At 34.1% G+C, this 24,086-nt stretch overlaps 4 protein-coding genes across 5 annotated transcripts; 3 read left to right on the top strand and 1 right to left on the bottom strand.

The window, feature by feature from the left end:
- The first annotated feature begins 3,425 nt into the window (after positions 1 to 3,425).
- LOC21391092 lies at positions 3,426 to 4,782 on the top strand. The gene has a single exon (XM_010109378.2). It carries the CDS (start codon positions 3,558 to 3,560, stop codon positions 4,518 to 4,520), a length of 963 nt encoding a protein of 320 aa, XP_010107680.1. The 5' UTR covers positions 3,426 to 3,557; the 3' UTR covers positions 4,521 to 4,782.
- A 1,148-nt stretch (positions 4,783 to 5,930) lies between these two features.
- Positions 5,931 to 6,662, bottom strand: LOC21391094 (uncharacterized protein At5g64816). The gene has a single exon (XM_010109380.2). It carries the CDS (start codon positions 6,432 to 6,434, stop codon positions 6,039 to 6,041), a length of 396 nt encoding a protein of 131 aa, XP_010107682.2. The 5' UTR covers positions 6,435 to 6,662; the 3' UTR covers positions 5,931 to 6,038.
- Positions 6,663 to 9,448: 2,786 nt separating this feature from the next.
- LOC21391095 lies at positions 9,449 to 12,422 on the top strand. Of its 2 annotated transcripts, none has more exons than XM_024173053.1 (8): positions 9,449 to 9,669; positions 10,199 to 10,373; positions 10,496 to 10,587; positions 10,681 to 10,723; positions 10,829 to 10,885; positions 10,984 to 11,038; positions 11,424 to 11,680; positions 11,769 to 12,422. In XM_024173053.1, exons 2-8 carry the CDS (start codon positions 10,227 to 10,229, stop codon positions 11,895 to 11,897), a joined length of 780 nt encoding a protein of 259 aa, XP_024028821.1. In that variant the 5' UTR covers positions 9,449 to 9,669; positions 10,199 to 10,226; the 3' UTR covers positions 11,898 to 12,422. The 2 variants fall into 2 exon arrangements, with proteins under 2 accessions (XP_024028821.1, XP_024028820.1); XM_024173052.1 differs by having other exon boundaries at positions 10,204 to 10,373.
- Positions 12,423 to 22,581: 10,159 nt separating this feature from the next.
- LOC21391096 (transcription factor bHLH30) lies at positions 22,582 to 23,853 on the top strand. Its single transcript, XM_010109382.2, has 2 exons — positions 22,582 to 23,189; positions 23,283 to 23,853. Exons 1-2 carry the CDS (start codon positions 23,031 to 23,033, stop codon positions 23,790 to 23,792), a joined length of 669 nt encoding a protein of 222 aa, XP_010107684.1. The 5' UTR covers positions 22,582 to 23,030; the 3' UTR covers positions 23,793 to 23,853.
- The last annotated feature ends 233 nt before the right edge of the window (positions 23,854 to 24,086 follow it).

The following is a 24,086-nucleotide window of genomic DNA, read 5'->3' on the forward strand; positions in this document are numbered from 1 at the left end:
AAATACAAAATCATGTAATAGTTGGCCAAACAATCACAAGCATTAAGAATAAATTGAAATACTCAGCATATATGGATTAAACATCAATTACTTAAAAATAAGATTGAGAATTTGAACATTCATAATTTGGCTACATCGTAGCCCTAGAAAAAGGAATTAGTTCATCTCTAAACAAAATAAATTCCTAAACAAAGTCTTAATCATTGGAAAGGAAAGAAAAGAACTAGTTTGGAGTTGAATTGAAGCGTTTCCGTCTCCGGATTTGAGCCGTTCTTCTTCTCCGTCCCAAATCTCCTTTTCTTCTCTTGAATACTCTCTCAAAAGCCAGCCGTCATTCTACAGTCTCCAAGTCCCCTCTAATTGCCCTAGAATCATCTATTTATATGTTTCGGAGCATTAGGGTCAAAACGGGTAATTTTTCGCGCGATTGGCCTTCAAAACGTGTAATTTCTCGCGTCGTAGCGCTGCGGCGCTGAGTTTCCAGCGCTGCGGCGCTGTAATGGGTGCCTAAGCGCTGCCCATTCTGCCTAGTGCACAAATTCTGCCAGATTTCGGCGTCGCGGCACTACAAACTGGCACCAAAGCGCCACCAGTTCTGCCCAAATTGTTGATTCCGTATAACTCAGCGCCAAGGCGCTACAGATTGGCGCCTAAGCACTATGATTGCTGTCTTTTTTCACCGAAATTTGTCCAAAACCTTCCAAATCATAGACTTCCACCTATCCTTCAAATAAAGAACGAAAACACACATAAAAACTAACAAAAACCTCGAAACCAACTAGATATTAAGTCTAAAACGATACCAAATGAGCGAGTAAAACTCACTCATCAGTGACACTGAAAAAAATCCCATTGAGATTTAGTTACTTGCTCTCCAAGTAATCCAGTTACTTGTTTGACAAGTTTTCTAATTAAATTCAAAAAATGAAAGTAAAATACACTGAAAAAAATCCCATTGAGATTTAGTTACTTGCTCTCCAAGTAATCCAGTTTACTTGTTTGACAAGTTTTCTAATTAAATTCAAAAAATGAAAGTAAAATGTTACTTTATTTAGAATTGAATTTAAGCTAAAATTGGAAAGTGGATTAGGAAGGAGTTTTCTCCTTCCTTCTTAAGAGATGGCCGGCCACACAATAAGAAAAAGGGAAGGAAATTTTGTTTCCAAAAGTAAAAGAAAAATTAGATTTTTAATGAGATTAAAAATATAGTAGGTACCAATTTCCTATTTTCTTAGCCTACAAGCAAAATGGTTATCCTAATTGTCTATAAATAGGAGAAAAAAAAGTTTTGATCTCCTATTTTTTCCCTAGGTTGGCCGAATATTACAAGAGAGAAAAAGAGAAAAAAATTCTTATAATATTCTCAATTTTTTCACATACATATGCTGATAGTGAAAGAATACAAATTAGCGAGAGATCATTTTGATAGTTTATACCTTGAGCCCACACTCATCGTCTTGCGAAATCGAGGAGTAGATGAGGAAGGCTTAGGTGTTCTAAGAAAACTTTGGAGCGAGGAACGTTCATTGGCCAAAGACCTAAAGATATCGTCATAATCGTCTGCAATGTATCTATTGTTATAAATTAATGAGATTAATTATTATTGCATAAATTAATATAATCTATAGAGTATTCAAAAAATTTTGTGAAAATTTTTTGTTATACACGATCCGCACTACCACGCTTCCACACTTTGAAAACGTTTCAAAACCAACAGTAGCTTCGTACACCTTTTTTTTTCTTCTAAACTTGCTTAAATAGAGGGCTCAAATTAGATAAACTCATATTAATCGTTAAAATTCAATGGTTGTTAATTTTTTATCAATATTTTTCATATGTATATATTGTTAAATATATTTTTTTAACCTTTAATGTTGTGCCACATCATCAAATCAGTTAGAATAAGAGATGAAGATGGACACGTGGAGCATCTTGAAATGTTTTCATATTTTGGAGAGTGTTTTGAATTGTTTTAAAAAATTTAAGGGCACTTTGAAATAGAGTAAATAGTTTGAGTCTAATTATGAAAATAATTCCTTATTCATTTTACAACTCAAGTCACAATTCACGTTTTATTGCTATAGTGTTTTCTCTCATAAAAATTCAAATTCAACTGTTTAGCTACAATATTTTTCTCTCATATACATAACTCGAGTTCTTAACTTGAGTTGTGAAACAAATAAGGGTGTGCAAACCAACCAAACTACTTATTTTAGGTGAAATACATACCAAATCAATTATAAATTAGTTTAGAGATTTTCAAACCAAGCCAAACTAATAAAGAGATCCAATCCAATCCATACCAAACCGATTGTAATTAGTTTGGTTTGGTTTTTTAATTGGTTTGAACTAATATTTTACAAACTATTCTCAACTCTCGACCATAAGTTGTACTAACATTTTGTATGCTCTTTTGTCTCTTCTTCTCTTTCTTCTAAAGACACAAAGTCAATACAATTTAATTATAGATATATTTATATGATATCAGTTGTGACTCGTGATTAAATATGATATTTAGGCTTTCAACTATTTTAAATATATGAAAGAAAGCGAATATAGACAAGTCAGAGATACTTATTATTAAAGAGGCTATATTCACGTTAACAAAGAGGCAATAATTTATATTGAATCACAATCAGGGCCCAGAGGAGTGAAGAATGAGAGGAGATGAGCGAAGAATGCTTGAGGATAGACCGTGAAAGCTGTGTTAATACTCTATATATAAGTTATGGTAGAAATTTTTAAAGTTATGATCATTTAATTTTAGAATAAACGAGTTTTTTAAATATAAATAAGTTAAGATATATGATACATATAATTTTAGAAAAATTATATAGATAGAAATTGGTTTGGTTTTTTTAACAAAAAAAATCACAAACCAAATTAATTTAATTGATTTTTTAAAATTTAAACCAAACTAAATTGATTATTAATTAGTTTAGTTTCATTTTATTTTAATTTAATTTGATTTGAATGGTTTGTTACACGCTTTTATAAACAAATATAAGGACCTATTTAGTTAATTTGAGTTTTAAATCATGAAAATTTTTTATTATAATAAAATTTAAATTCTATGAACGGTGCTTAAGTAGATATTTAGGCCCCGTTTACTTTACAGATTCAAGTTTTCAATTTGAGCTGGGATGTGACATTTTTTGAGAGCTTTTTACTGTAGTAGAAAAAGTTAGATGTGACATTTTTTGAGAGCTTTTTATTGTAAAAATCTTAAATTAAAAACTCAAATCGGTAAAATAAACGAGACCTTAGTTTATAATTTAGAATCATAATTCATAATCATTTTTTATTTATATGTATTTTTTATAAAAAAAAATATTATCACAAATTCACTAATTAAATGCACTCTAAATATTTCTATAAATAGTCCAGGACATTGACAGAATTTATCTGATTTTTATTGAGGAAAAAAGCGCATTGTCGTATTTACTATTTACTCAGAGACAGAGAGAGGGGGGAGAAACGGAATTTCCGGAAAATTTTCACGCCAGCCAAACACTCCGCCACCGGGAACGTGAGAGAAAGAAGGGGAAAAAAGAAAAATGGAAGCGAACACAAGCCGAGCGGAGGCGGAGCGGCTGTTGGGAGTGGCGGAGAAGCTTCTCCAGAACCGAGATCTGAATGGATCACGCGACTTCGCCGTCTTAGCCCAAGAAACGGAGCCCCTCCTCGACGGCTCCGACCAGATCCTCGCCGTCGTGGACGTCCTCCTCGCCGCCGAGAGGCGCATCAACGACCACCACGACTGGTACGGCATCCTTCAGGTCGATTCCCGCTCCAATGACCAGGATATCATCAAGCGGCAGTACCGCCGCCTGGCCCTCCTCCTCCACCCGGACAAGAACAAGTTCGCCTTCGCCGACCAGGCCTTCAGGCTCGTCGCTCAGGCTTGGGCCGTTCTCTCCGATGTCGTCAAGAAGCCTCTCTACGATAACGAACTCAACCTCTTCTCCAAGATCGACCTCACAACGACGGCGACGACCACCGCCGCCTCCTCGTCTCTGCAGAACAAGCTTCCCGTCCGGAGGACGACCCAGGCTCCGGAGGCATCGGCGGCGGCTAGGAGTGGAAATTCAGCCAGAAATGAGGGGTCGAGGTTGCAGAGCTTCTGGACGGTGTGTCCGTACTGTTATGTGCTGTACGAGTATCCTAGGGTTTACGAGGATTGCTGCTTGAAGTGCCAGAAATGCCAGAAGGCCTTCCACGCTGCGGTTATTCCCTCGATGCCGCCGATGGTTCCCGGCCAGGACGCGTACTATTGCTGCTGGGCGTTTTTCCCGCTAGGGTTTGTTTTGGGGAATTCGGAGAACGGCGACGGCGGAGGAGGGAAGAGTTCGGGTCCGGTGCCGGCGGCGCCAGGGTTTCCCAATTGGATGCCGCCGATGTTTCAAGCTGCGGAGAACGAGATCCGTAAGCGGGGAAAGGCGGCGGCTAGGGTGAGAAATACGGGTGCGGGCGAAACTCCGGCTCCTAGGAAGAGGGGAAGACCTCGTTTGTACTCTTGAATTTTAGGCACTAAAGCCAATTTAGAAGTTGGAGATGGGAAAGTTTTGGTTTTTGATGATAGTTTAACTGAAGCTGAGGAAAAGGTGCTTTTTTCATGGGAAGAAAAATATGTTGATCATGGTGGGCGATGATGAGATCATACAAAAAAGCGTGGAAGGTATTGTTGTAGAATTGTAGTACATTTGTGATTGTGTTGTAGCTGTTGTTGTTGGTTGTTGATATGTAGTTTTTATAAATTATAATCGAGGATTTCTTCAACCATGATGCCTTGGAGCCTCTTTGTAGATTTAGATTATGTTGGAATGTGTTATTTTTTTTTTTAAAGGTCAAATGGGTTCGTGCAGGAATGGCTGAATTGAAGCATGTGGTTGTAGTTCCTTGCGATTGCAATGGCTCTGCAAATTTGTCAGAAAATAAACAGACATTTTCATATTCATTAGCTAAGCACCGAATTAATCTTACCCAATAAAAGTATCGCTGACGGTCGGGCCATCGACGCATTCCATGTTGAGACTTTACACTTCCAAACACCAGTTGTAATAAGTTTAAAATTTTTGCTTCAAATCTAAAGGGTTTAAAACCACACAATTTAAATTTAAATGCACAAACGAAGGGAACCCATAATTTACTATGTGTCGTTGTGTATTCCTTTCAACTTGAACGCTACTTGACAACAATCGCTGCAATTTAGCAGTTTGATTGAGGTATTCTCTGAGTTTTGAGAGTTTCAACCTGAAAGATGGTCTTACTGATTGAAATTTGGTCAGTCATGCCAGGCAATTGCATGAACAAATTTGGTGAGTCACTGATTGAAATTGTCTTTTTTAATTTTGTGCTTACATTGTTGTAAGCATCGGTTATGTTATTGGTGAGGGTATCATAAATCTGAGTGTTGTTTTTACCACTACGAAAAGTCTTGTATAAATCTGATTTCCATTCTTGTCTTGTCGTGCCTTTGTTTACTTGGCATGCTTGCAATTTTCCAGCTATAAGTGTCTTTTTGTTCGGCTAAGAAGACTTTAAAGAGAGATATTGATTTCCATTCTTGTCTTGTCGTGCCTTTGTTTACTTGGCATACTTGCAATTCCCAGCTATAAGTGTCTTTTTGTTCGGCTAAGAAGACTTTAAAGAGAGATAAGTGCTCAGTTTTCAGTGGCATTAGTTACTCTGAGTTGGTGCTTGCTCTGGTTCTTTAGATAACTGTGAATCATAATGGAAACTGGAAGGTACAAGAAGACAACAACCATATAATGCATAGCAGGAACAACCTTTGATATTATTACTTCAAAGAAAATTTGAAGCATCATAGTTCATACAAAATAAGAACGTAAGATCTCCCTTCTCTGTTCCTGGCGCCTTTGTTCTCATTGACGTCGTTAAGAAATCTCGCCATAGCTCTAGAAGTCGGATACTTTTGGAGGATTTGGTTCAACAAAAGCTTTTATTCATCAATAAGAAAAGAAAATGAATTCTACTACAAAACTCGACGCATAGAGATGAAAGAAGAAACCCAGAAATTACTCGGAATTGAGAGGCGGCGAATGCAACAGCTTAAGACACTCACTTTGACATCTCGCAAGACAAACGCCATTCCAATCAGGCACTTTGTGTTGGTTGACACACACCGTTTTAGCACAAGCCTCGGCACAAGCATCCAGTTCATAAGCACCACAGACAGTCACACAAGCATCCATTATTGGATCTTTTGAAGATGCTGCAACCTTGTTTAGCAGTCTCTTTGAACTGCACACCCTCTCACAGACAAAGACACCGCCGTTGAAGCTACCCTTACCGCTTCTGCCTACGGTCTTTGCTCTTTCGTGGTCATTCCTCTTTTCCTTTACTTTCAGAGCTTGCCCCGCAACTACAACTGGTATAACTGCCCCTAACAGAAACCACCACACTTCCATCATCAAAGTTGAATCTACACTACTTCTGCCCCTGAACCCCTTTTCTCTATGTTAAACCCACAAAGAAAAATGAAAGTATGACACAAAGGTAAAATTGTTCAGATAGGAACCTTTTAACTTTCTTTCTCCTTTTTTGGTTTGGTTGGAACTAAAGAAGAGAACCTTCTTGCTTAAAAGATAGGGATTTGAGTGTTGGATGCCAAATGTTTACCACAAAAATGTTTCACAAATGAAAACTCAAACGCCTGATTTCTTGAACTGTATCAAAGTACGGCATTGAAAAGAGATGTAAGAAGCGGGGGTTTTGTCGTTTATGGGCCCTGAGGATAATGTGGGATTCATGGATACCAATGATTCAATGAGCTGCCAATTGAGTAATTTCGTTTAGAATTTCAACTTCTAAGACATAATAAAAAATCTAACAACAAAAGTCATGCAAATATCCTATAAAATACCCTTAAAAATATATATATACTATAAAATACATCCTTATAAAATAAAAATATTAATTCATAAAAAACTAATGTAAAATTAATTTTTTATTGCAATTTGGTACCCATGATATTGTTCATCATTAAAATAAAATATTTGGATAAAATGAGATTTCATTTATATATTACTGGAATAGTGCTTAATATATATATATATATATAAATATATATACACACACAGATACATATTTGAAAGGAAGGAATAGTGCTTATAACTAGTTCCCGAGAGAAGCTCGTGTATATTCCTTTTGATATGGCTGTCTCTTTTCTTGTCCTCCAATCCAATGTAGTATTTTTGTCCCCATTGTACTCATTTTTTGTCGTTTATTTTTGTCATCGTTTTCTCATTCACTGCTGCTTCTCTCACTTCGTCGTTTGTCACGTTCCATTCATTTTCATAAGACGTTTGTCATTTGCTATTTTGTCGTCGTTTTTTATCATCAGTTTTCATCCGCTGTCTCTTTTAACCCCATCTGTTGTTTATTTCTTTGCACGTCATTTCTTTTTTTCCTTGTTGTTTACTTCCTTCTTGTCATTCACACATTTGTTGCCGTTTTGTCGCTTCCTTTTTTCGCTGTACTAGTTATTAGTTTCAATATTATCGTTGTCTGTCACGCTTCTGTCGTGTGCGCTTTATTATTGTTCCTACTTGTCTTCGTTTGCTCTATTATAGTCGTTTACTAGTTTTCTGTCCTTCATATGATTTTACTGCCGTTTATTTCACTTTTGTTTTCCCATTTCTCGTGATTTCATTGTCGTCGTTTACTTATATGTTTTCGATTCTTCTTTTTACCGTCGTTTCCTTGTTCAACGTTTTGTTTCGTTTTTTCCAGTCGTGTCAACTTTATCGTCGTCTAAATCGTATTCACATTTCTGTCGTTTGAGATGTTATTAATGGAGGTTACTTTGACCTCATTCATTTCATCAATTCGAGTTTAAAATTTAAGTTTTGTTACAGTAAAAAACGATCAGAAACAGTCACATCTAACTTTTTTACTACAGTCTAAAACTCACATAAAGTCATATATCAACTCGAATTAAAAACTTGAATCAGCAAACTAAACGGGCCCTAGATGTGATTATTTCTGAGAGCTTTTTACTGTAGTAAAACTCGAATCGATGAAATGAACGAAGCTTTTATATGTATCTACATTAACATTATTTTGCCATTTGTAATATTGAAAACAAACAAAAAAAATGACTTAGAGGTGAAAGTTTGGGCAGTTCGCTCTCGAATGAAAATTTTAGGTCGGGTCAACCTAATCCTAAATGGAACAAGGTCGGCCTAGACCGACCTGAAGTTTTATAAGGTATTTTTAAAAAAAATTTAAAAAGAGGTCGTTTAGGCCAGTTTGAATAAACTTTCAAGTTTAAAACCTCTATCCAGCCCAGCATAAGGTTAAGATCAGACTGGGCATGGGCCAATAGTGGTGGGTCTTGGGTCAGCTTATTTAGCTTGGGTCAAACTTACATTTATAAAACAACTACATGACCTCACCTCCTCCTTTTTTGTCCACTTGACGTGACCAATGCAAAATCTAAAGGTCGTTTGAGTGGGCCCGATTTTAAACTTTCGCGCTTGAAACTTCAGTTCGGCCTAACCCAGAGGTTAAGACTAGGCTGGGCCCGAGCCAACAATGGCGAGTCTTTGGCCGGCTCAAACTTATAGTTTTAAAAGGGTAATATTGACAAATACCATTTAAAAATACATACATCAGAATTTTTACCCTTTATTCTTGATTCATAACTTTTTTAGTCACATAATTATACTAACAAAAAGATATTTATCAAAAATAAAAGATAAAAGTCCAGATTTATGCACTCTTAAAGAATAAATTTTCTATTTTATTTTGTTTTAAAACAACTACATACCTCACCTTCTCCTCTTTTGTTTCCCTGATGTGACCAGTGCAAAATGTAAAAAAAAAAAAAAAATTTTAAAGTTTAGAAAGTAAAATAAAAATAATCTATAAGGGTTCGTTTGGTGCGAGAATTCACGCCATGGTGATTCTAATTATGATTCTGAAACAAGAACTATAATTCATGATTTTAGGTTCAAATCATGATTCTAAAACCATGATTCAGAATCAAAGATTTGAATCACATTGAATCAAAATGGGGGATGATTTTAGAATTATGATTTAAGCTAGTTTAAAACATCACATCAGATTCTGAATCATGATTTAGAATCATGATTTAGAATCATCCAAACCAAACACTGATTCTGAATCATAATTCCGAATGCCTGTAAACAAACACAATTCTAAATCAAAATCTAGAATCATGCTTTTGAATCCATCTACCAAACGCACCCTAAGATTAAAAGCTATATTTAAGAATACTCTTAAAAAAAATAAGTACCTTCCGTTTAAAAATTATACATAATTCAAATCATAATTTTTAATTCTATTATAATATATATTTTTTTAAAAATTAAATTTTAAATGTTAGAAATAAAACTTTACCATCTAATCGCTAAATAAACAAATATATGAACGAGAAAAGGCTGTAAAGCTGTCAGCAAATTAAACAGTCCCATTGAAATGAATTCAAACTGACACAGAGACAGAGGTGAAAGGATCGGAGAGGAGTATTGGCTTCGTTCCTTATTCCAAGAAACCTCTCTGCCACTCCAACTTCATCATCGTTTGTTTGCCTTCAGGCATTCATTCTGCAAATGCGAAGTGACCTTCTCTGAGGTCTTCCGAACTCAGATCTCCTCTTCGGGTCTTCTCTTCTGGTGATTTGTGAGTAACCCATTCCGCTCTTGGCTTCTTTTCTTGTTGCTGTCTTAGTTATATATAGTTTTTCTTGAGATTATGATCATTTGCGTTTGCTTTTTTTTTTTTCCTTTTTCTTTTTTTCCTAAACCTTTTTGGAAAAATATTGTGGGAAAGAAAAGGTTGTCTTTTTTGTTTGCTTGCCGGTTAAAATTTGAAAATTTGTGCTTTCGTTTTGCTTGGTAGATTTATGCCTTTTTCTTTTTCTCTTGTTTGCCCTTCAGTTTCCTGATTCTAGGTGCCCACGGCAAGTGAACTTGATAAATATGGCATTTAAATATCAGGACTCAGGGGCAGTATTTTTCATTGGGGCTGTTTGAAAGTTCCGTTTTGTCTTTTGTCGTGTATAGTTGGACTCTTTAAGAGCAATATAAAATGTCAAATGTAACAGGATGGTATAATTCTAGGGAATAAGTTTCGAACTGTGAGATTGTTTAGATTTTAGCATAAGAAGGGTGAAATATCTAAAGTACACTTTTTTTTTTTTTTGTTGAAGTTTAGATGCTCAAAAGCAAAGGAAAGCCATGAAAAGTAAAGAACTTGCGAATGGGAAAAATCATGTTAGGAAGAAAAGTGTAGAGGAAGTTGCAGCTAATCAATTAGAAAGGAAGGTCAAGCCTGCAGATATAATATGGGTCAAGAACCACGGAGGCTCGTGGTGGCTGGCGCAGGTATGCGCGGCATACTGTTTAGATCATGTGGCATGCCATTCGTAACTCGAACCGAATTTCGGTGTTGAATCTAATGTGGAAAATGTTATGGTGGGTGTTGATCCATGTACTTATTTTCGTAGGTTGTTGATGAGAATCTCATAAGCGAGAGCAGTAAGCCTAGTAAAAGATCACCAGGGAAAGTCCTCGTTCGGCTTTATGGAACTTACACATAGTGAGTGCCTTATTTTTTTTCCCTTGCTCAGATGATGGGCTTTTTGTTTGTTCTTATGACTTATACGAAGTCTTCTCTCTCTCTCTCTTGCAGTTCTTACGCGGATCCAATCAAATGTCGCTCCGAGTTTGATAAAGTAAGTTTTCCATTCAACCTAATTTTTGATATATATTCATCATTCATGCAAGATGTTAGATTTTCTGGTCCGTTTCTCATGGTTATGAATCTTTGAAACTTTCAGATACTCGAGCAGAATAACAATTCTTGTAGGGAGATCTTTTTGAGAGCTTTGGAGCAGGTAAAGTTTTCATTTATTGAGCGAGATTAGTTTGTGCGCAAGGATATTGTACTAGGCTACTAGCTTAGTTTGATTTTCTAAATCTGATTTTGGTACAGGACGTTGCTCGCTTGAAAGCTGGCGGGTCAAAGAGGCAAAGATCCAAATCTAAAGGTTAGCCAGTGCAAAATTTTTTTCTGTAGAGCGAATTACCTATTTTGTTGGATAAACATTACTATGAGTTAAAATGGTAGTGTTTAAAATCTCAAAGTTGAATGCTGAAACGGGCTGTAATAGACAAACAACACTAGAAAAGAACAAAGAACAAAGAACAAAGATCCAAAATCCATGCTTGTATGTATTCCGAATTCTGAAATTATACAAGCATCTTGATAAGTTAAATGTGCCGCAATAATGGAAAACACTGATGAGAAGATTGTGATAGACATTGGATTATATCTGGTTTAAGGCCATAAATTTCTCAGGTTTCGATTATAAACGTACTGCAAATACTGCAAATGTACAATTTTACTAACATTTCGGTTTTGAGTATACATAGAGACGAACAACGAAGTGAGCAACAAAGCATCCAAGCGAGGCGAGGCTAAAGATGAAGTAAAAGGAAAATCCCGTAAGCAATCAAAGAGCCAAGGAGACAATGAAGGGGAAGGTAAAAGCCGAAAGAGGAAAATCAAGGAAGATGGTATGCAGAAAAAGCCCAAGCCAGATGAGCAAAGCACTGGGGAGGTTGCAATTGACACAACACCGAAGCATGATAAGACGCCTAAGAAAAGCAAGCTAAATGGCTCAAGCTCTGTGAGTATGTTTACCTGTTGATTTGTTTTTTCGCGCAAGTTCCTTTTCTTGAAAACTTGAACTCATAGAATGAACACCTCAACTTCAGGGCAAAATCTCAGTTTTGAGATATCAAGAACTGAGTGCACGAAGACTCAAAGTGATGCAAAGTCTTGGATTGGCTGCTCCCACTGGATCTCCATTCTGCAAAAGTGGACAGATTTGTATGACTCTATGAGATACGGTTGTTCTTCTATTTGGTGGATTGGTATTCTCTTGCTGTTCTAAAGATCTCAGCATGTTGATTTTGCATTTTACCACCAGTTAGGAAGGCGTTGTCCGGGTGTGTGCTTCCTCGACCACATACATACGCCGGAATTTTTCATTTGAAGTTCGGATACATGGTAATTATTATATGCAAGTGGTAGTTGCTAATGTTGTTGCCCTTGGACATGAGAAGGATGTTGAAAAAAAGTAGTAATTATCTGATTTCTCTCTTCGGTATCATTTTTCATGTCCAATTAGAACATTAGTAGCCTATTTGGTTCACGCGTTTAAATCAGTGATTTTAGTTCTCAATTCAAAATTGTGAGAACTATACGCGGGAACTTGTTTTATTCAAATTTTTGTGGGAAAAAAATATTATACCAGAATCAAAATCATGGTTCCAAACGCGTGAAACAAACATGCTCTAAGTATTATATGCTTCTTTGGCCCATTATTGCCATATATCTTAACTTATAATTAGAAATTCCCATTTTAGATGTGTTTGGAATTGCTTTTGAAACTCTTAAAAGCACTTTGCACAATAAACGATGAATTATAGTGTTTAGTAAAGGTGTACAAAGACACTTTGCACATAAATTAATGCATTTTAAAGTTATTTTGAGAAGTTAGAAGGTAGAGCTTTTAAAGTCTATTTCTACTTATGTTTCTGCTTCAAGTAAAAGTAGTGCTTTTATTGAAAGTACAGTAACCCTAAACTGACTCTTTATCTGAGAAAGGAAAAAAAAGAAAAAAAAACTATACATGTTCAGGGAAATGCTCACCCGCATACAAAACCCAAAGGTGGTGGAGCTCAAAATTTCCTTAGTTACCTCTAAACCAAGACAAGACATGTCTCATGCATTACATTTTGAATCCTGGACTTTATGCTGCAAGCAAATTACATTCTAATTTCAAACTCTAAGGTATAGTCAATGTTTTCATGTATTGAATCAATTTTTATATGCATTGAAACGTCGTTTATATTAAGCCCCGGAGTAATGATAGATTAAAAAAAAGGAAAAAATAAAAACAAAGACTGGATCTTTAGCACGAGATGGGTCATTGAAACTCACAGTGATCCGTCAATTTGGGATTTTCTGAGAATCAAAAACAAATTATAATAGAGTATTTTACATATTTATCTCTGAATTTGTATGGTTTTAACAACTTACCTCTTAAATTTATGATTTTAAAAAAGTTGTCCCTTCAAATTGTAAAATTATTATAATACGTCATATTTTGATGATGATTATATTAAATTAGTGTTTAAAAAACATGTTTGACAAAAAATTTCAACATATCAATTTAAATATAACAAAAGTCTTTTAATTTCTTAACTTTAAATTCCTTAAATTTAATAAAAAAAATTGAGTAAATTTAGAGACATATTACAACAATTTTATAAATTAATTAAAAATTTATAAGGTAATTTGTTAAACCATGATAAATTTGACGCAATTGTGCTAAAAACTCAATTATTATGATAATATTGAAACATTCGTGATACAAATTAAAAGATATCAAATATTTTATCATTATCAAGTGTCCTTAGATGTTAAAATCACACGCAATACAAATATGAAACTTCTCTTAATTCCTTTAAAGCAATGAGCTAAGCAAATTGAGGAATGCTAGAAATACTATTGGCGCCAAAACAAAACACGATTAAAAAATGGATAAAATAGAATGAGATTTATAAATGAGCTCATTTTTTTTTATTAATTACGATGTTTTAGTGCTCCCACGCATTTATTAATACTCTTTTGACTAATATAGTTATTTAATTAAAATAATATTAATTAATAATAAATAATAAAAATTTAGACTCATGCATTCTGTGGAGATACTTTTGCATTTTCCTTATAAATAGAGTAAAGTACATAATTTATCATAATTTTGTGTTGGTTTATTATTTGGCATTTTAAATAATTGATTCCATTATGGTTTTTTGTCTTCTCTTTATTAATTGAATGACAACTATTTATGTAATGTAAAAACATCTTAAGTGATATTTCTGATTTTTCCCCTTATAAATATCCACTACTCATTTTTAAAAAGATAGGCCTTCCACTTTTTTTTCGATAAAAAATCTTAAAATTTAGGCTTGCAATACATTTGTATCCCATATTTCAAACGTGCGTTCATATACCAATACGAAATTTTTGCACAAGACCTCATATTGTCGTAAGCCGGACTTGGCAGCTGCTTCAAAGCCAAATACGATCGAGCACCGTGGCCTTTTCTTTTCCTTTCAAAATCTCCATAACCACTTCGATTTGTGGAATCATCTTGCGCCGTATGTACGAAAAAAAAATTGAAATATGAAATTGCATAGCATATTATGATATTATCAATTTCAAATAGCACATATAGTTATAGTGATACTGGTAGGGCTGTGTGTTATGGGGTTGAGTTATGAGTGGCAGATGAGGTCATTTCCTATCCTATCCACGACCATGCCAAATGCAGGGGTCGAAACGTCATCCTCAGAACCGAATATGAAAGGAATTCCCTCAAGAAATAAAAACATCAGGGTAATTAGTATTATTGGTCCCTAAACTCTTTAATAGGTTAATCTTTTTTTTTTTATTTTTAATTTTAGTAAAAATGTCCTTAAACTTTGAAAACGTTAGCAATTACCTTTCCGTCTATTGCTTTTAAGTTTCTAACGGAAACGATCATGTACTCCAATTTAGAAGAGCATATTGGTAAAATAATATTAGATTATAATTTAAATAAAAAAAGTTGTAGACCTGATTTAAAAAATAAAAAATAAAAATGTAACTTAAAGAAACCAGAATTAGAGAGAGGGAGAAAGTTAGGGAGGGAAGGATATGCACAACCATGGGCGGAGGGATGCGGCATTGATCTTGTGACGGCATGGAGGGGTGACTGCAATCTCACGATGACAAAGGGAAGGGGACTAGATCTCGCGATGGAGGAGGAAAGCGCTTCGATCTTGCAGCGACGGGGAAGGGGGGGAAAGCAACTAGATCTGAGTGGCTGCTTCTTCTGGTGGCTAACGAGATTTGGTCGGCGGAGTTTTGGGTTCACGGAGATGTTGCCATAGCAATGGAGATAGGCCTTGTGTGATGGAGGGGGAGGTCGCGATGGCTTCACAAGGGGAGTGACCTCGGGGGTCATCGGGAGTACCTACTCTTGACGGTGACGGTGATGGGAGAGAGACGGACGGTGATGGTGGTAAAGGCTGTGGGGTTGACACCTAACGGTGGTGATAAAATTTGAATCAAACAATGCTTGCAAATATTCCTTTTATTAGAACAAAGCTTTTGAGACAATGGATAAGTAATAATGGAACAATTTAAGAAGAATGGGAAGAATTGTTTATATTAGACTAATTTAATCTCCAACAGACGACAAAGAAATTTGTAGTTGTAAACCACAAGTGAAATCCAAGCTCGAACAATCAACTCAAACAAACGACATATTCAGACAGCTATGATTTTCTTTTTTTAGTATAACACCAAGTTGTAGATTAACTATAAACATTTCAATCTCTGCTTTTAATTCGTCATTCACAATACAATAAATTCAGCACCCAATGATTTCCTTTTACTTCTTCTATATATCCCCTTCTGTCTTTGTTTTCTTCATTCGTCTTCTTCTTTTTGTTATTTTATTTTTCTCTTTTGGTGTTAGTTTTTGAGGATATTTGTATCCTTTAATTAAAAAAAAAAAAGAGTGACATGATGGTCACACGTAACTTTCTGTGAGAAATTTAACAAATTTATACAAATTTATACGTAAAAGTTTCAATTGCCAACATTTTAAAAGTTTAAGGATCGTTTTGACAAAATTAAAAAATTAAAGATTAAATTGTCATTTATAAAAGAGTTTAGAGACTAACAGTATTATTAACTCAAAATTATGATTATTATAATTGCCTCGTTACCTGCACCAACTGCAACTGCTAGTATATTACAGAGAGTAATATATAGCAGTATAACTGCATGCAAACGTCTTTTTGAATGATCGGTATAGTAGTACTCTGCTCTTCTTGTCGCTTCTTCTACTACCCATTGAGATGTTGACCTTTCTTATGCATTGCGCATCAACTTAATGTGGGGGTCCGACCAACATCCCCACTGTCACATGATTATCACTTTTTTTTTTTTCTTTTTAATACTTTTTTTTTTCCTTCTTTTTGGTTTTGAGCAATGCTACTTATCCGTTTTTCATTGGTTTTACATGCTTAATTAAGTTTGTATTTTTTCTTTGTGTATGCTTTTCTTTTGGGTTATTTGACGATATTCACTTGTTTATCGCTAGTTTTTAAATACAGTTTTTTACTTTTCTATAAGTAAATTGTCTGTTTTCAAAGTAAATTTAGCACGAAAATAAGATATGAGAGTACTAAGAGGAGTATAACTGTAAAAGAAAGCATATACTGTTTTTTTTTTTTTTTTTAAATACTTGTGAAAAGAAAAAAAATCTTAATTAAAAAAAGAGAGCCCGCTTATTATCATTATTGTTATTGGTTTTTTTAAACAGTTTACGGTGCCCAAAAAAAAAACAAGTTGGAAAACTTGTATGTCTACCTGAACAGAACAAAAAAAGCAGAAATTTGTTTGGACGATAGAGAATCATGCTGTCTGTTGTATAGTTCTGTATTTGTGTCGTAAACTGACCTGGAGGTTGTAATTATTTATCGTCTCTAAATATTTTTCTAAAAATGGTTATTCAGCGAATTTTTTACTCTTTTTTTTCTAAAAATAGTTTGTTTTGGTGAAACATGTGAAAATTTATGTTTGTTTTCTGTATTCGTTATTGATTCTGAATTATAATTCATGATTCTCTATAATATTTTTCATTCACAAAAAGAGCACACATAAGACGAAAATGATTCTTAATCATGGTTCTAAATCTATGAACCAAACATCCACTTACTTCTTGTTCATTTCACCTATTTGAGTTTAGAATTTGAGTTTTATTATAGTAAAAAGCTCTTAGAAAAAATCACATTTAACTTTTTTGTTATAATAAAAAATTTTCACATAAAATCACAACTCAATTCAAATTAAAAACTCGAATCAATGAACTAAATTAGTATGTAAAAATTCAAACCAAAATTCAGAACTGAGGTCTTTGTAAAAATAACTCAATTGAAAAGTTTTATTAGTAAAATAACTTTTTAAAAATTTTTATTTGTAAAATGATGACTTTTTACAAAGAATAATTAGATGGTCATTCTTCATAAAAAATAAAAAAAAATTATTTTACTAATTTCACTTTATTAGATAATCATTCTAACATATTTCTCCACTTTTAAATCAAACATTACTTATGACTGTTCAACAAGTCTCGATTACATTTACAGGAGAGTAATACAAAAACACTATAAAATATTCTTTGACGTGTTTTTTTTTCCTTCTAAACCGCAATTCAGAAAAGAAAAGGCAATTTTAGCGAATTAATTTAAAAAATGATGCGAATTGACGGCTGGAATTACAGCTATATGCACGCAATGACTTAAAAAAGTTACAATTATATTTCATATACTTTTTGTTAATAAGATATTCATAATTTACTCATTTACATTTAGAAAATGATCTGACCACATTAAAAAAAAAAAAACTGATGACTACAATAGGACAAAAATAATATTCATAAATAGAATGAAAAGAAAAAAGAATTTCGAACAAAAAGAAAAGCGAAAACGATAAACGACAGCAGCGATGAGTACACCCATGGATCCTATGACAAGATCCTTTTTTTTTTTTTTTTGTCGAAGTATATACTAGGGGAATATTTATGGCAAAGCTTACAATTTTGCTCAACAGTGAAACAGTTGATTTGAACTGTTGAATTAATTTTGTAAGAGTTAAATTTATATACGTTCACGTTAAAAATTTACAGTAAAGATATTCTTATTATATGTTATAATTAAAAAATTAATCAAATAAATACACCATTTTTACGGGCGGAATAAATTTCACTTCAACATGAAGACTTTTTAGAGAACGTTGAATTTATGAATTTAAAATTATAATTTAAAATAATTTTTAATTTATACATATTTTTTATAAAAAAAATATATTATAATGAGTTAAGATTCATAATTTGGATTATAACACGAATCGCACCATTAATATGATATTCCGACTATTTTTCACTGTGACGCTTTTTGATTAATTAATGCCAAGAAGCTATGAGCCTATCGCTTAGCTAGTGAATGCATGCATAAAACCTAATTTAAAGCAACGAGAGGTTTGTCGGCTAATGAGGAAGGTGCTGTCACTTTTGATTCCCTTGCAAAAGCTGTTTGGCGCCGCCGTCGACAGTGAGTCATCCTGTGACTCTGAAAATTGGTTAGTTGTTTCGCTTTCTCACCTCCCAAACACCGCCATTACCATTTATTTGCATGAATCCAACAATTTCTTTGATTTGTTTGTGTACTTTTCACATATCAGCACTCGAGCATTATTTAACACACACGATTACAGACACGCTTATATTTTATGATATGATCGTTAGTCATATGTTTGCTAATTGCAATTCTTTAAACAACTTAATTCATAGCATATTAGATTAAGAAAGATTATACGTTTCAATGGCTATGGTTATACATATCGTGGCTGACTCTTGAATGATCTCGTCAACCAATTGTATACTCTACACGAGACGTGACATTTTATGATCACTTAAATTATTACACATGATTGTCACTTACTATGGTTATTAGGATTAATCTCATAAATAATCTTTAACATTTTCTCTCAGTTTTATTTTGTCACTTGATTTTTAAAACGTCTGGTTCTTGAGAATTTACTTTCTTTTAAAGAAATTTAAGTTATCTAAGTGTAAAATATTTAATGAAATTTGGGTAAATTAGAAACAAAAATTTATAATATTTAAAATTTAGAGACTATTTATGAAAATTAACTTTTATTTTTTGTATTATGTTAGTTTGAAACTTAAGATGTTTTTATTTTTAATTTATAATTCTTTTCATAAATTTTATTGGATATATTTTTGTTACAATGAAAGTGGCGTTAATGTTGCCATGGTTTTTGATCACACGTGCTCCATTCACTAGCTCATGTGCTCCACAAAAAAGGTGAGCGTCTCTCCTCCACCAAAAGGAGAGGAGCCCGTGTTCTGTCAAGAAGAGAATATCAGAGCGTATTCTTTTCACCGTTTAGGACACAATTCAATTTTTTGAATTTAATAAAAAATATTATAGTAAAAAAAGTTGAATTTAAAATTTTATGAGAAAAAAACAGTAATAAAAGAATTTGAGTAATGGTTAAATTTAAGGATGTAGTTAAATTTTAAGTTACACAGCTTAACTCATTCTAAACATAAAATATAATTTAAATTGTGAGTTTATTAAATAAGAGTTTAAATTGTACTCATTGTTTGAACTGAGTTAAATTAAAGTCTCATTTATTTTATCGATTTGAGTTTAAAATTTGAGTTTTGTTACAGTAAAAAACTTTCAAAAACAGTAATATCAAAATTCATATAAAATCACGTATAAACTCAAATTAAAAACTCAAATAAATGAATTAAACAAATTCTAAATTAAATTAATAAAATAAACTATGCCCTTAATTTTCTCGCACGTGATTGATGACATACTAATTATAGTAGAAATATATTTCGAATCGCGTCTCCATTAAGGGAGGACAGTCAATTCCAAAGAAGGAATAAATCGTTTCATTTATGTCAAAGGCAAACTCCGCAATTAATACCGGTCATCTATTTTAAAATAAAAAATTCTCTCATTTTGAGAGATCAAGGCACACTTTTTTACAATATAATTTGAGTATAATTTTTGAGTTGAATTTGAGTTATAATTTGAGTTAAAATTGTAACTTGAATAATGTTGAGTAAAATTGAATAAAATTAAAACTTAAAAGAACGTGAACTTGAATAAAGTTGTAACTCGAATTGTCTTTTTTTAAATTTTTTTGATAAAAGAACATGCCATAAATAACTTTGTCATTTTCTTGCAGGCTACTGTAGTGCCGTAGGCTAATACCACGTTCGTGCCCCTTTTCTTTTACTCTTCTTCTCCTTCTTAGCTCTTGGCGTTAATTACGTTGTTGGTTAAAGGGTATGATCGGAGTTGTGAGGTTTTTGTTTTTGTTTTTTTGTTTTTGTTTTTTTTGCTGATCGGAGTTAAGATGTTTGATCGGAATTAAGATGTTCGATCGGAGTTGCAAGTTCAAAGACGTGTTTCTAACCTTGGACGAAATCTTGCACTTCATGCATCTAAATTTTTTCAGCTCGATATCCTCTATTTTTTTATTTACATTATATAATGAAGGTGTTGACATGAAAGTTGTAATGTTAAACCAATATATAGGAGCTGTGATTTTTATTTTTTATTTTTTGACCATTAGGAGCTTTGATTTTGAGTCGTGTTTTGTACACTGAAACTGTTTTGTGTTAATGTTCTTATTTATTTATATTTATTCTGTAATATTGCTATTCTTTTATGTCTTTTTTTCTTTTAGAAATTGAGAATATGAGATGGATCCAAGGAACCTATGAAAGTTGATCCAATATTGATCCTATAATATTGCTATACTTTTATGTCGTTAAGCACAAAAATATGACATGGATCCAAGGAACCTATGTAATTGGAGGATGTCGTAGGAATTGGCGCGTATGTACTATATACTATGTAGTATTGATTCTTGAACCAAGTTATCTCTTCATATATTTTTATCACAAATTTGTTAGGTGAAACTATGCAAAATCCAATATATTTTATAATTACTTCGAGAAATATGTTTTTGCAAGGGAATAAAAAAGAAAATTAATATGTTAAGGACCAGCAGATGCCAATTGGAAAACTATAGACACAATAGAGGATTTATTTTTAATCTCTCAAAAACTCAAAATGACGTTCAAGAAAAAAAAAAAAAAAAAAAGAAGCTCAAATTGACGTGATCAATTTTTATAATGTTTTAACTCAAACCCTTCATTATTTGTTTGAGGAAACCATACTGAGGTTTAAACTGTTGAATTGCATTAGAAACCCATTGAAAATGTACTCATTAAAAATAAATTTATACACACATATATATTTATATCTGTATATGCATATTCAATCGTTTTTATTTTATTTTTTTTATCTTTAATTATATTAAATATTATTTTAAAATCATTTTCATTTTTTTTTTCTCAAAACACGTAAAAAGTAAAAACAATAATAATTTCAAACACGGTATATATATCCCTCCTAAAGTATAACATTTAATAGGGAAAACAAAGGCAACGGAATATATGAAATATCAACTGCCATACGCATGTCTGTAAGCATCAGTATGTCCTAGTTAGTTCAATAAAAGATTAGCTCAGCAAGCTTTTCCAGACCATACACTCTCTGCTGTCTGCCATCCTCATATCACAATGAGAACTTGGCTCCCAAAAAATCTCTTCCTATTTTAGCCCCTTCCTGCATCCTCCTGTCTACCATACATTTGAACCATGACTAAAACATTTTTATTATAATATTTTTTTTTATACAAAAATTTAAATCTCCGTCTAAACTTTTTGTTAAATCCTATATACACGTTACTAAAAATTACCGACGACTTTCACAATAGATCCATGGTCACAAATTTAAGCGCTGGATAATTCTGTTGTTTAAGGATTTTAGTGTGAAGGTTTGCATACACCAATTTAATATGAATTTAGAGCGTCTAAACTAGGCTTTCACTTATCAAACATCACTACCACTCAGATGAGTTGGGGTGATACGCTCCTCACTATAGCATAGAGCCCGACAATAAGATCTTCAACAATAGGGTCTTTAACAAACACATCTATTAGTGATAGAAGAGCCCTTTTAACAGTAATTAAAAAAATGTACTAACGTTAATCATAAGACCGGCAATATGGGTCACGACACGACGATACGACTCGAAAACGACACGAATTTTGCGGGTTAGGGTTGAGAAAAAAGAGGTTCGGATCAGAATTGGGTCGACCTGAAATTGACACGAAAAATACGGGTCAATTTCGGGTTGGCCCCGCCTAACCCGAACACGACACGAAACTCGTAAAAAACTAAAAAATACATATATTTTTCATTTCATATTTTAAATTTTATTATGAACTTGTGATATCATGATAGTTATACTCAAAATCTTATACTATTATTTGCTTAATTTCAATGGATGTTATTGTAATTTAGTGTGTTATGAATTTTAAGTTATTTCTAATATGTAAAAAACTAAATAAAAGTATACAATTTTCGTGTCAATTTTGGGTTCACGGGTCAATTTCGTGTCACGGGTCATTTTCAGGTCGTGTCGTGTCAGCTCGTAAAGTGGTCGTGTCGTGTTCGTGTTGCGGTTTTTAAAAAATTTCGTGTCACGGGTCGTGTTCGGGTTGATTAAAAATTTTAAAAAAAATGATCACAACACGACACATGACACGAATTGCCACCCCTAGTTAATCACCTCTTTTCTAAACTTTTTTTTTGTTCACATAAAATAATATTGGAGATTTTCTAATATTAATGTGTTAATAAATTAAATTTTTTTTATATAAATTTAAAAGGGATAAAACTTAAGCTACTAGCAACCGAAAAGGTCTCAATAATTACACTAATCAATAAAGATTATATAAATATATGGAAAGAGAAACTACTACCAGTACTGCATTGTTTCCCTTAAGACACTTTATTACCACTGCAGTCAACAACCAGCTTTTGCTCCCAACACACACAATATCTCCTGACCTTTCTCTTTTTTCACTCCCTCTTCTCTCCTTCTATACTCTTTCCGCTGTTCTTTTTACCACTTTCCTGCTCCAAACTCCCTCCATTTTAAGCTTTGTCGCCGTACTTCTGAAATTTGTCGGCTCAACCCCATTTCTTTCCTTCATGTGAAGCCAGGACTTCCCTTATATAACCCTTTTCCTTCTTTTACCCAAAAAAGTTCTTTTTCTTGATAAAGAATAATAATAATTTGAATCTCTCTGGTTTAATTTTTTTTTTTTTTTTTTGGGTTATATATTGAACCAAACTCTTTAGTTTTGGTATATACACGAGAGTTAAGGAACCACCACAATTAATCAATTATCTTTTGGGAGCCCCTCTAGTTTCCTTCAAGAGGTCAACGGAATGGACGGCGGTGATTCCGTCGTGAGCTCGGCATCAAAGGCTGATTCCGCGAGATCAACGGGCGCATGCAAGAGCCACAAGGAGGCCGAGAGGAGACGGAGGCAGCGAATCAACGCCCACCTCTCCACCCTCCGCTCTCTCCTCCCGAACACAACGAAGGTTTCGAACTTTCTCTTTAGAAGATTGAAATGCAACGCCGTTTCCGGTAAATTCACTTAAACTGCGTGTCGTTTTCTCACTCTTGTTTCGCAGACGGATAAGGCGTCGTTGCTGGCGGAGGTTGTGGAACACGTAAAGGAGCTTCGAAAGAAAGCGGCTGACGTGGAGCGTCAGCACGGGGGTCTATGGTGTGGCGCCGCTACTGGATCGGAGCCCGAGGCGTCGCCGTTCCCGGGCGAGTCGGACGAGGCGAGCTTGAGCTACTGCGACGGAGAAAGGAAACTCGTGAAGGCCACGGTTTGCTGCGAGGACAGGCCCGGTCTGAACCGGGACCTGGCCCGGGCGGTTCGTTCGGTCCGGGCCAAGGCTGTGCGGGCCGAGATGACGACGGTCGGAGGGAGGACGAAGAACGTCATGGTGGTGCAGTTCGGCGGCGGCGGAGGGGAGGAAGATGTGCGGGCCCTAAAACGGGCTTTGAAGGCCGTGGTGGAGAATCGGGCTTCGAGTTCTGGGCTGGGCCAAGTGGTTTCGAGGAATAAGCGGGCCCGAGTTTATGGTTCAATTAATGAGGGTGATTATGAACTCTTATTGACTAATATTTGACTCTTTTTTTTTTTTTGGGATAATCTGTGATCGCCACCAGGAGAGAGAGAAAGAGAGAAGGACAAGAATGTATAGTTTTAAGTCTTTTTTTTTGTTTTTTGTTTTAAAAAAAGCGAGGTGAGGTTGAGCTTTGAAATATTTCCTCGATTTTCTCAATTGTAAGAATGTCGAAGGGTTTGTTGCTTGGAAGTTTGTAAGCTTAACCTTTAGTTTTTGTGTAAAACCATCGTACAAATTAAGCTACCGTATAATATACATTATATATAGAGAGATATGAGCTGGTATTTCCGCGGT

Source organism: Morus notabilis, unplaced genomic scaffold (assembly GCF_000414095.1).
Source record: "Morus notabilis unplaced genomic scaffold, ASM41409v2 Scaffold1103, whole genome shotgun sequence".
Lineage (NCBI taxonomy): Eukaryota > Viridiplantae > Streptophyta > Magnoliopsida > Rosales > Moraceae > Morus > Morus notabilis.

Excerpts from the sequence above, each read along its gene's own strand:
- LOC21391092 (XM_010109378.2), top strand. The coding sequence starts at position 3,558 with ATGGAAGCGAACACAAGCCGAGCGGAGGCGGAGCGGCTGTTGGGAGTG.
- LOC21391094 (XM_010109380.2), bottom strand. The coding sequence starts at position 6,434 with ATGATGGAAGTGTGGTGGTTTCTGTTAGGGGCAGTTATACCAGTTGTA.
- LOC21391095 (XM_024173053.1), top strand. The coding sequence starts at position 10,227 with ATGAAAAGTAAAGAACTTGCGAATGGGAAAAATCATGTTAGGAAGAAA. Across the intron at positions 10,374-10,495 it reads GCTCGTGGTGGCTGGCGCAG|GTTGTTGATGAGAATCTCAT; the intron begins GTATGCGCGGCA and ends TTATTTTCGTAG. Across the intron at positions 10,588-10,680 it reads CTTTATGGAACTTACACATA|TTCTTACGCGGATCCAATCA; the intron begins GTGAGTGCCTTA and ends TCTCTCTTGCAG.
- LOC21391096 (XM_010109382.2), top strand. The coding sequence starts at position 23,031 with ATGGACGGCGGTGATTCCGTCGTGAGCTCGGCATCAAAGGCTGATTCC. Across the intron at positions 23,190-23,282 it reads TCCTCCCGAACACAACGAAG|ACGGATAAGGCGTCGTTGCT; the intron begins GTTTCGAACTTT and ends CTTGTTTCGCAG.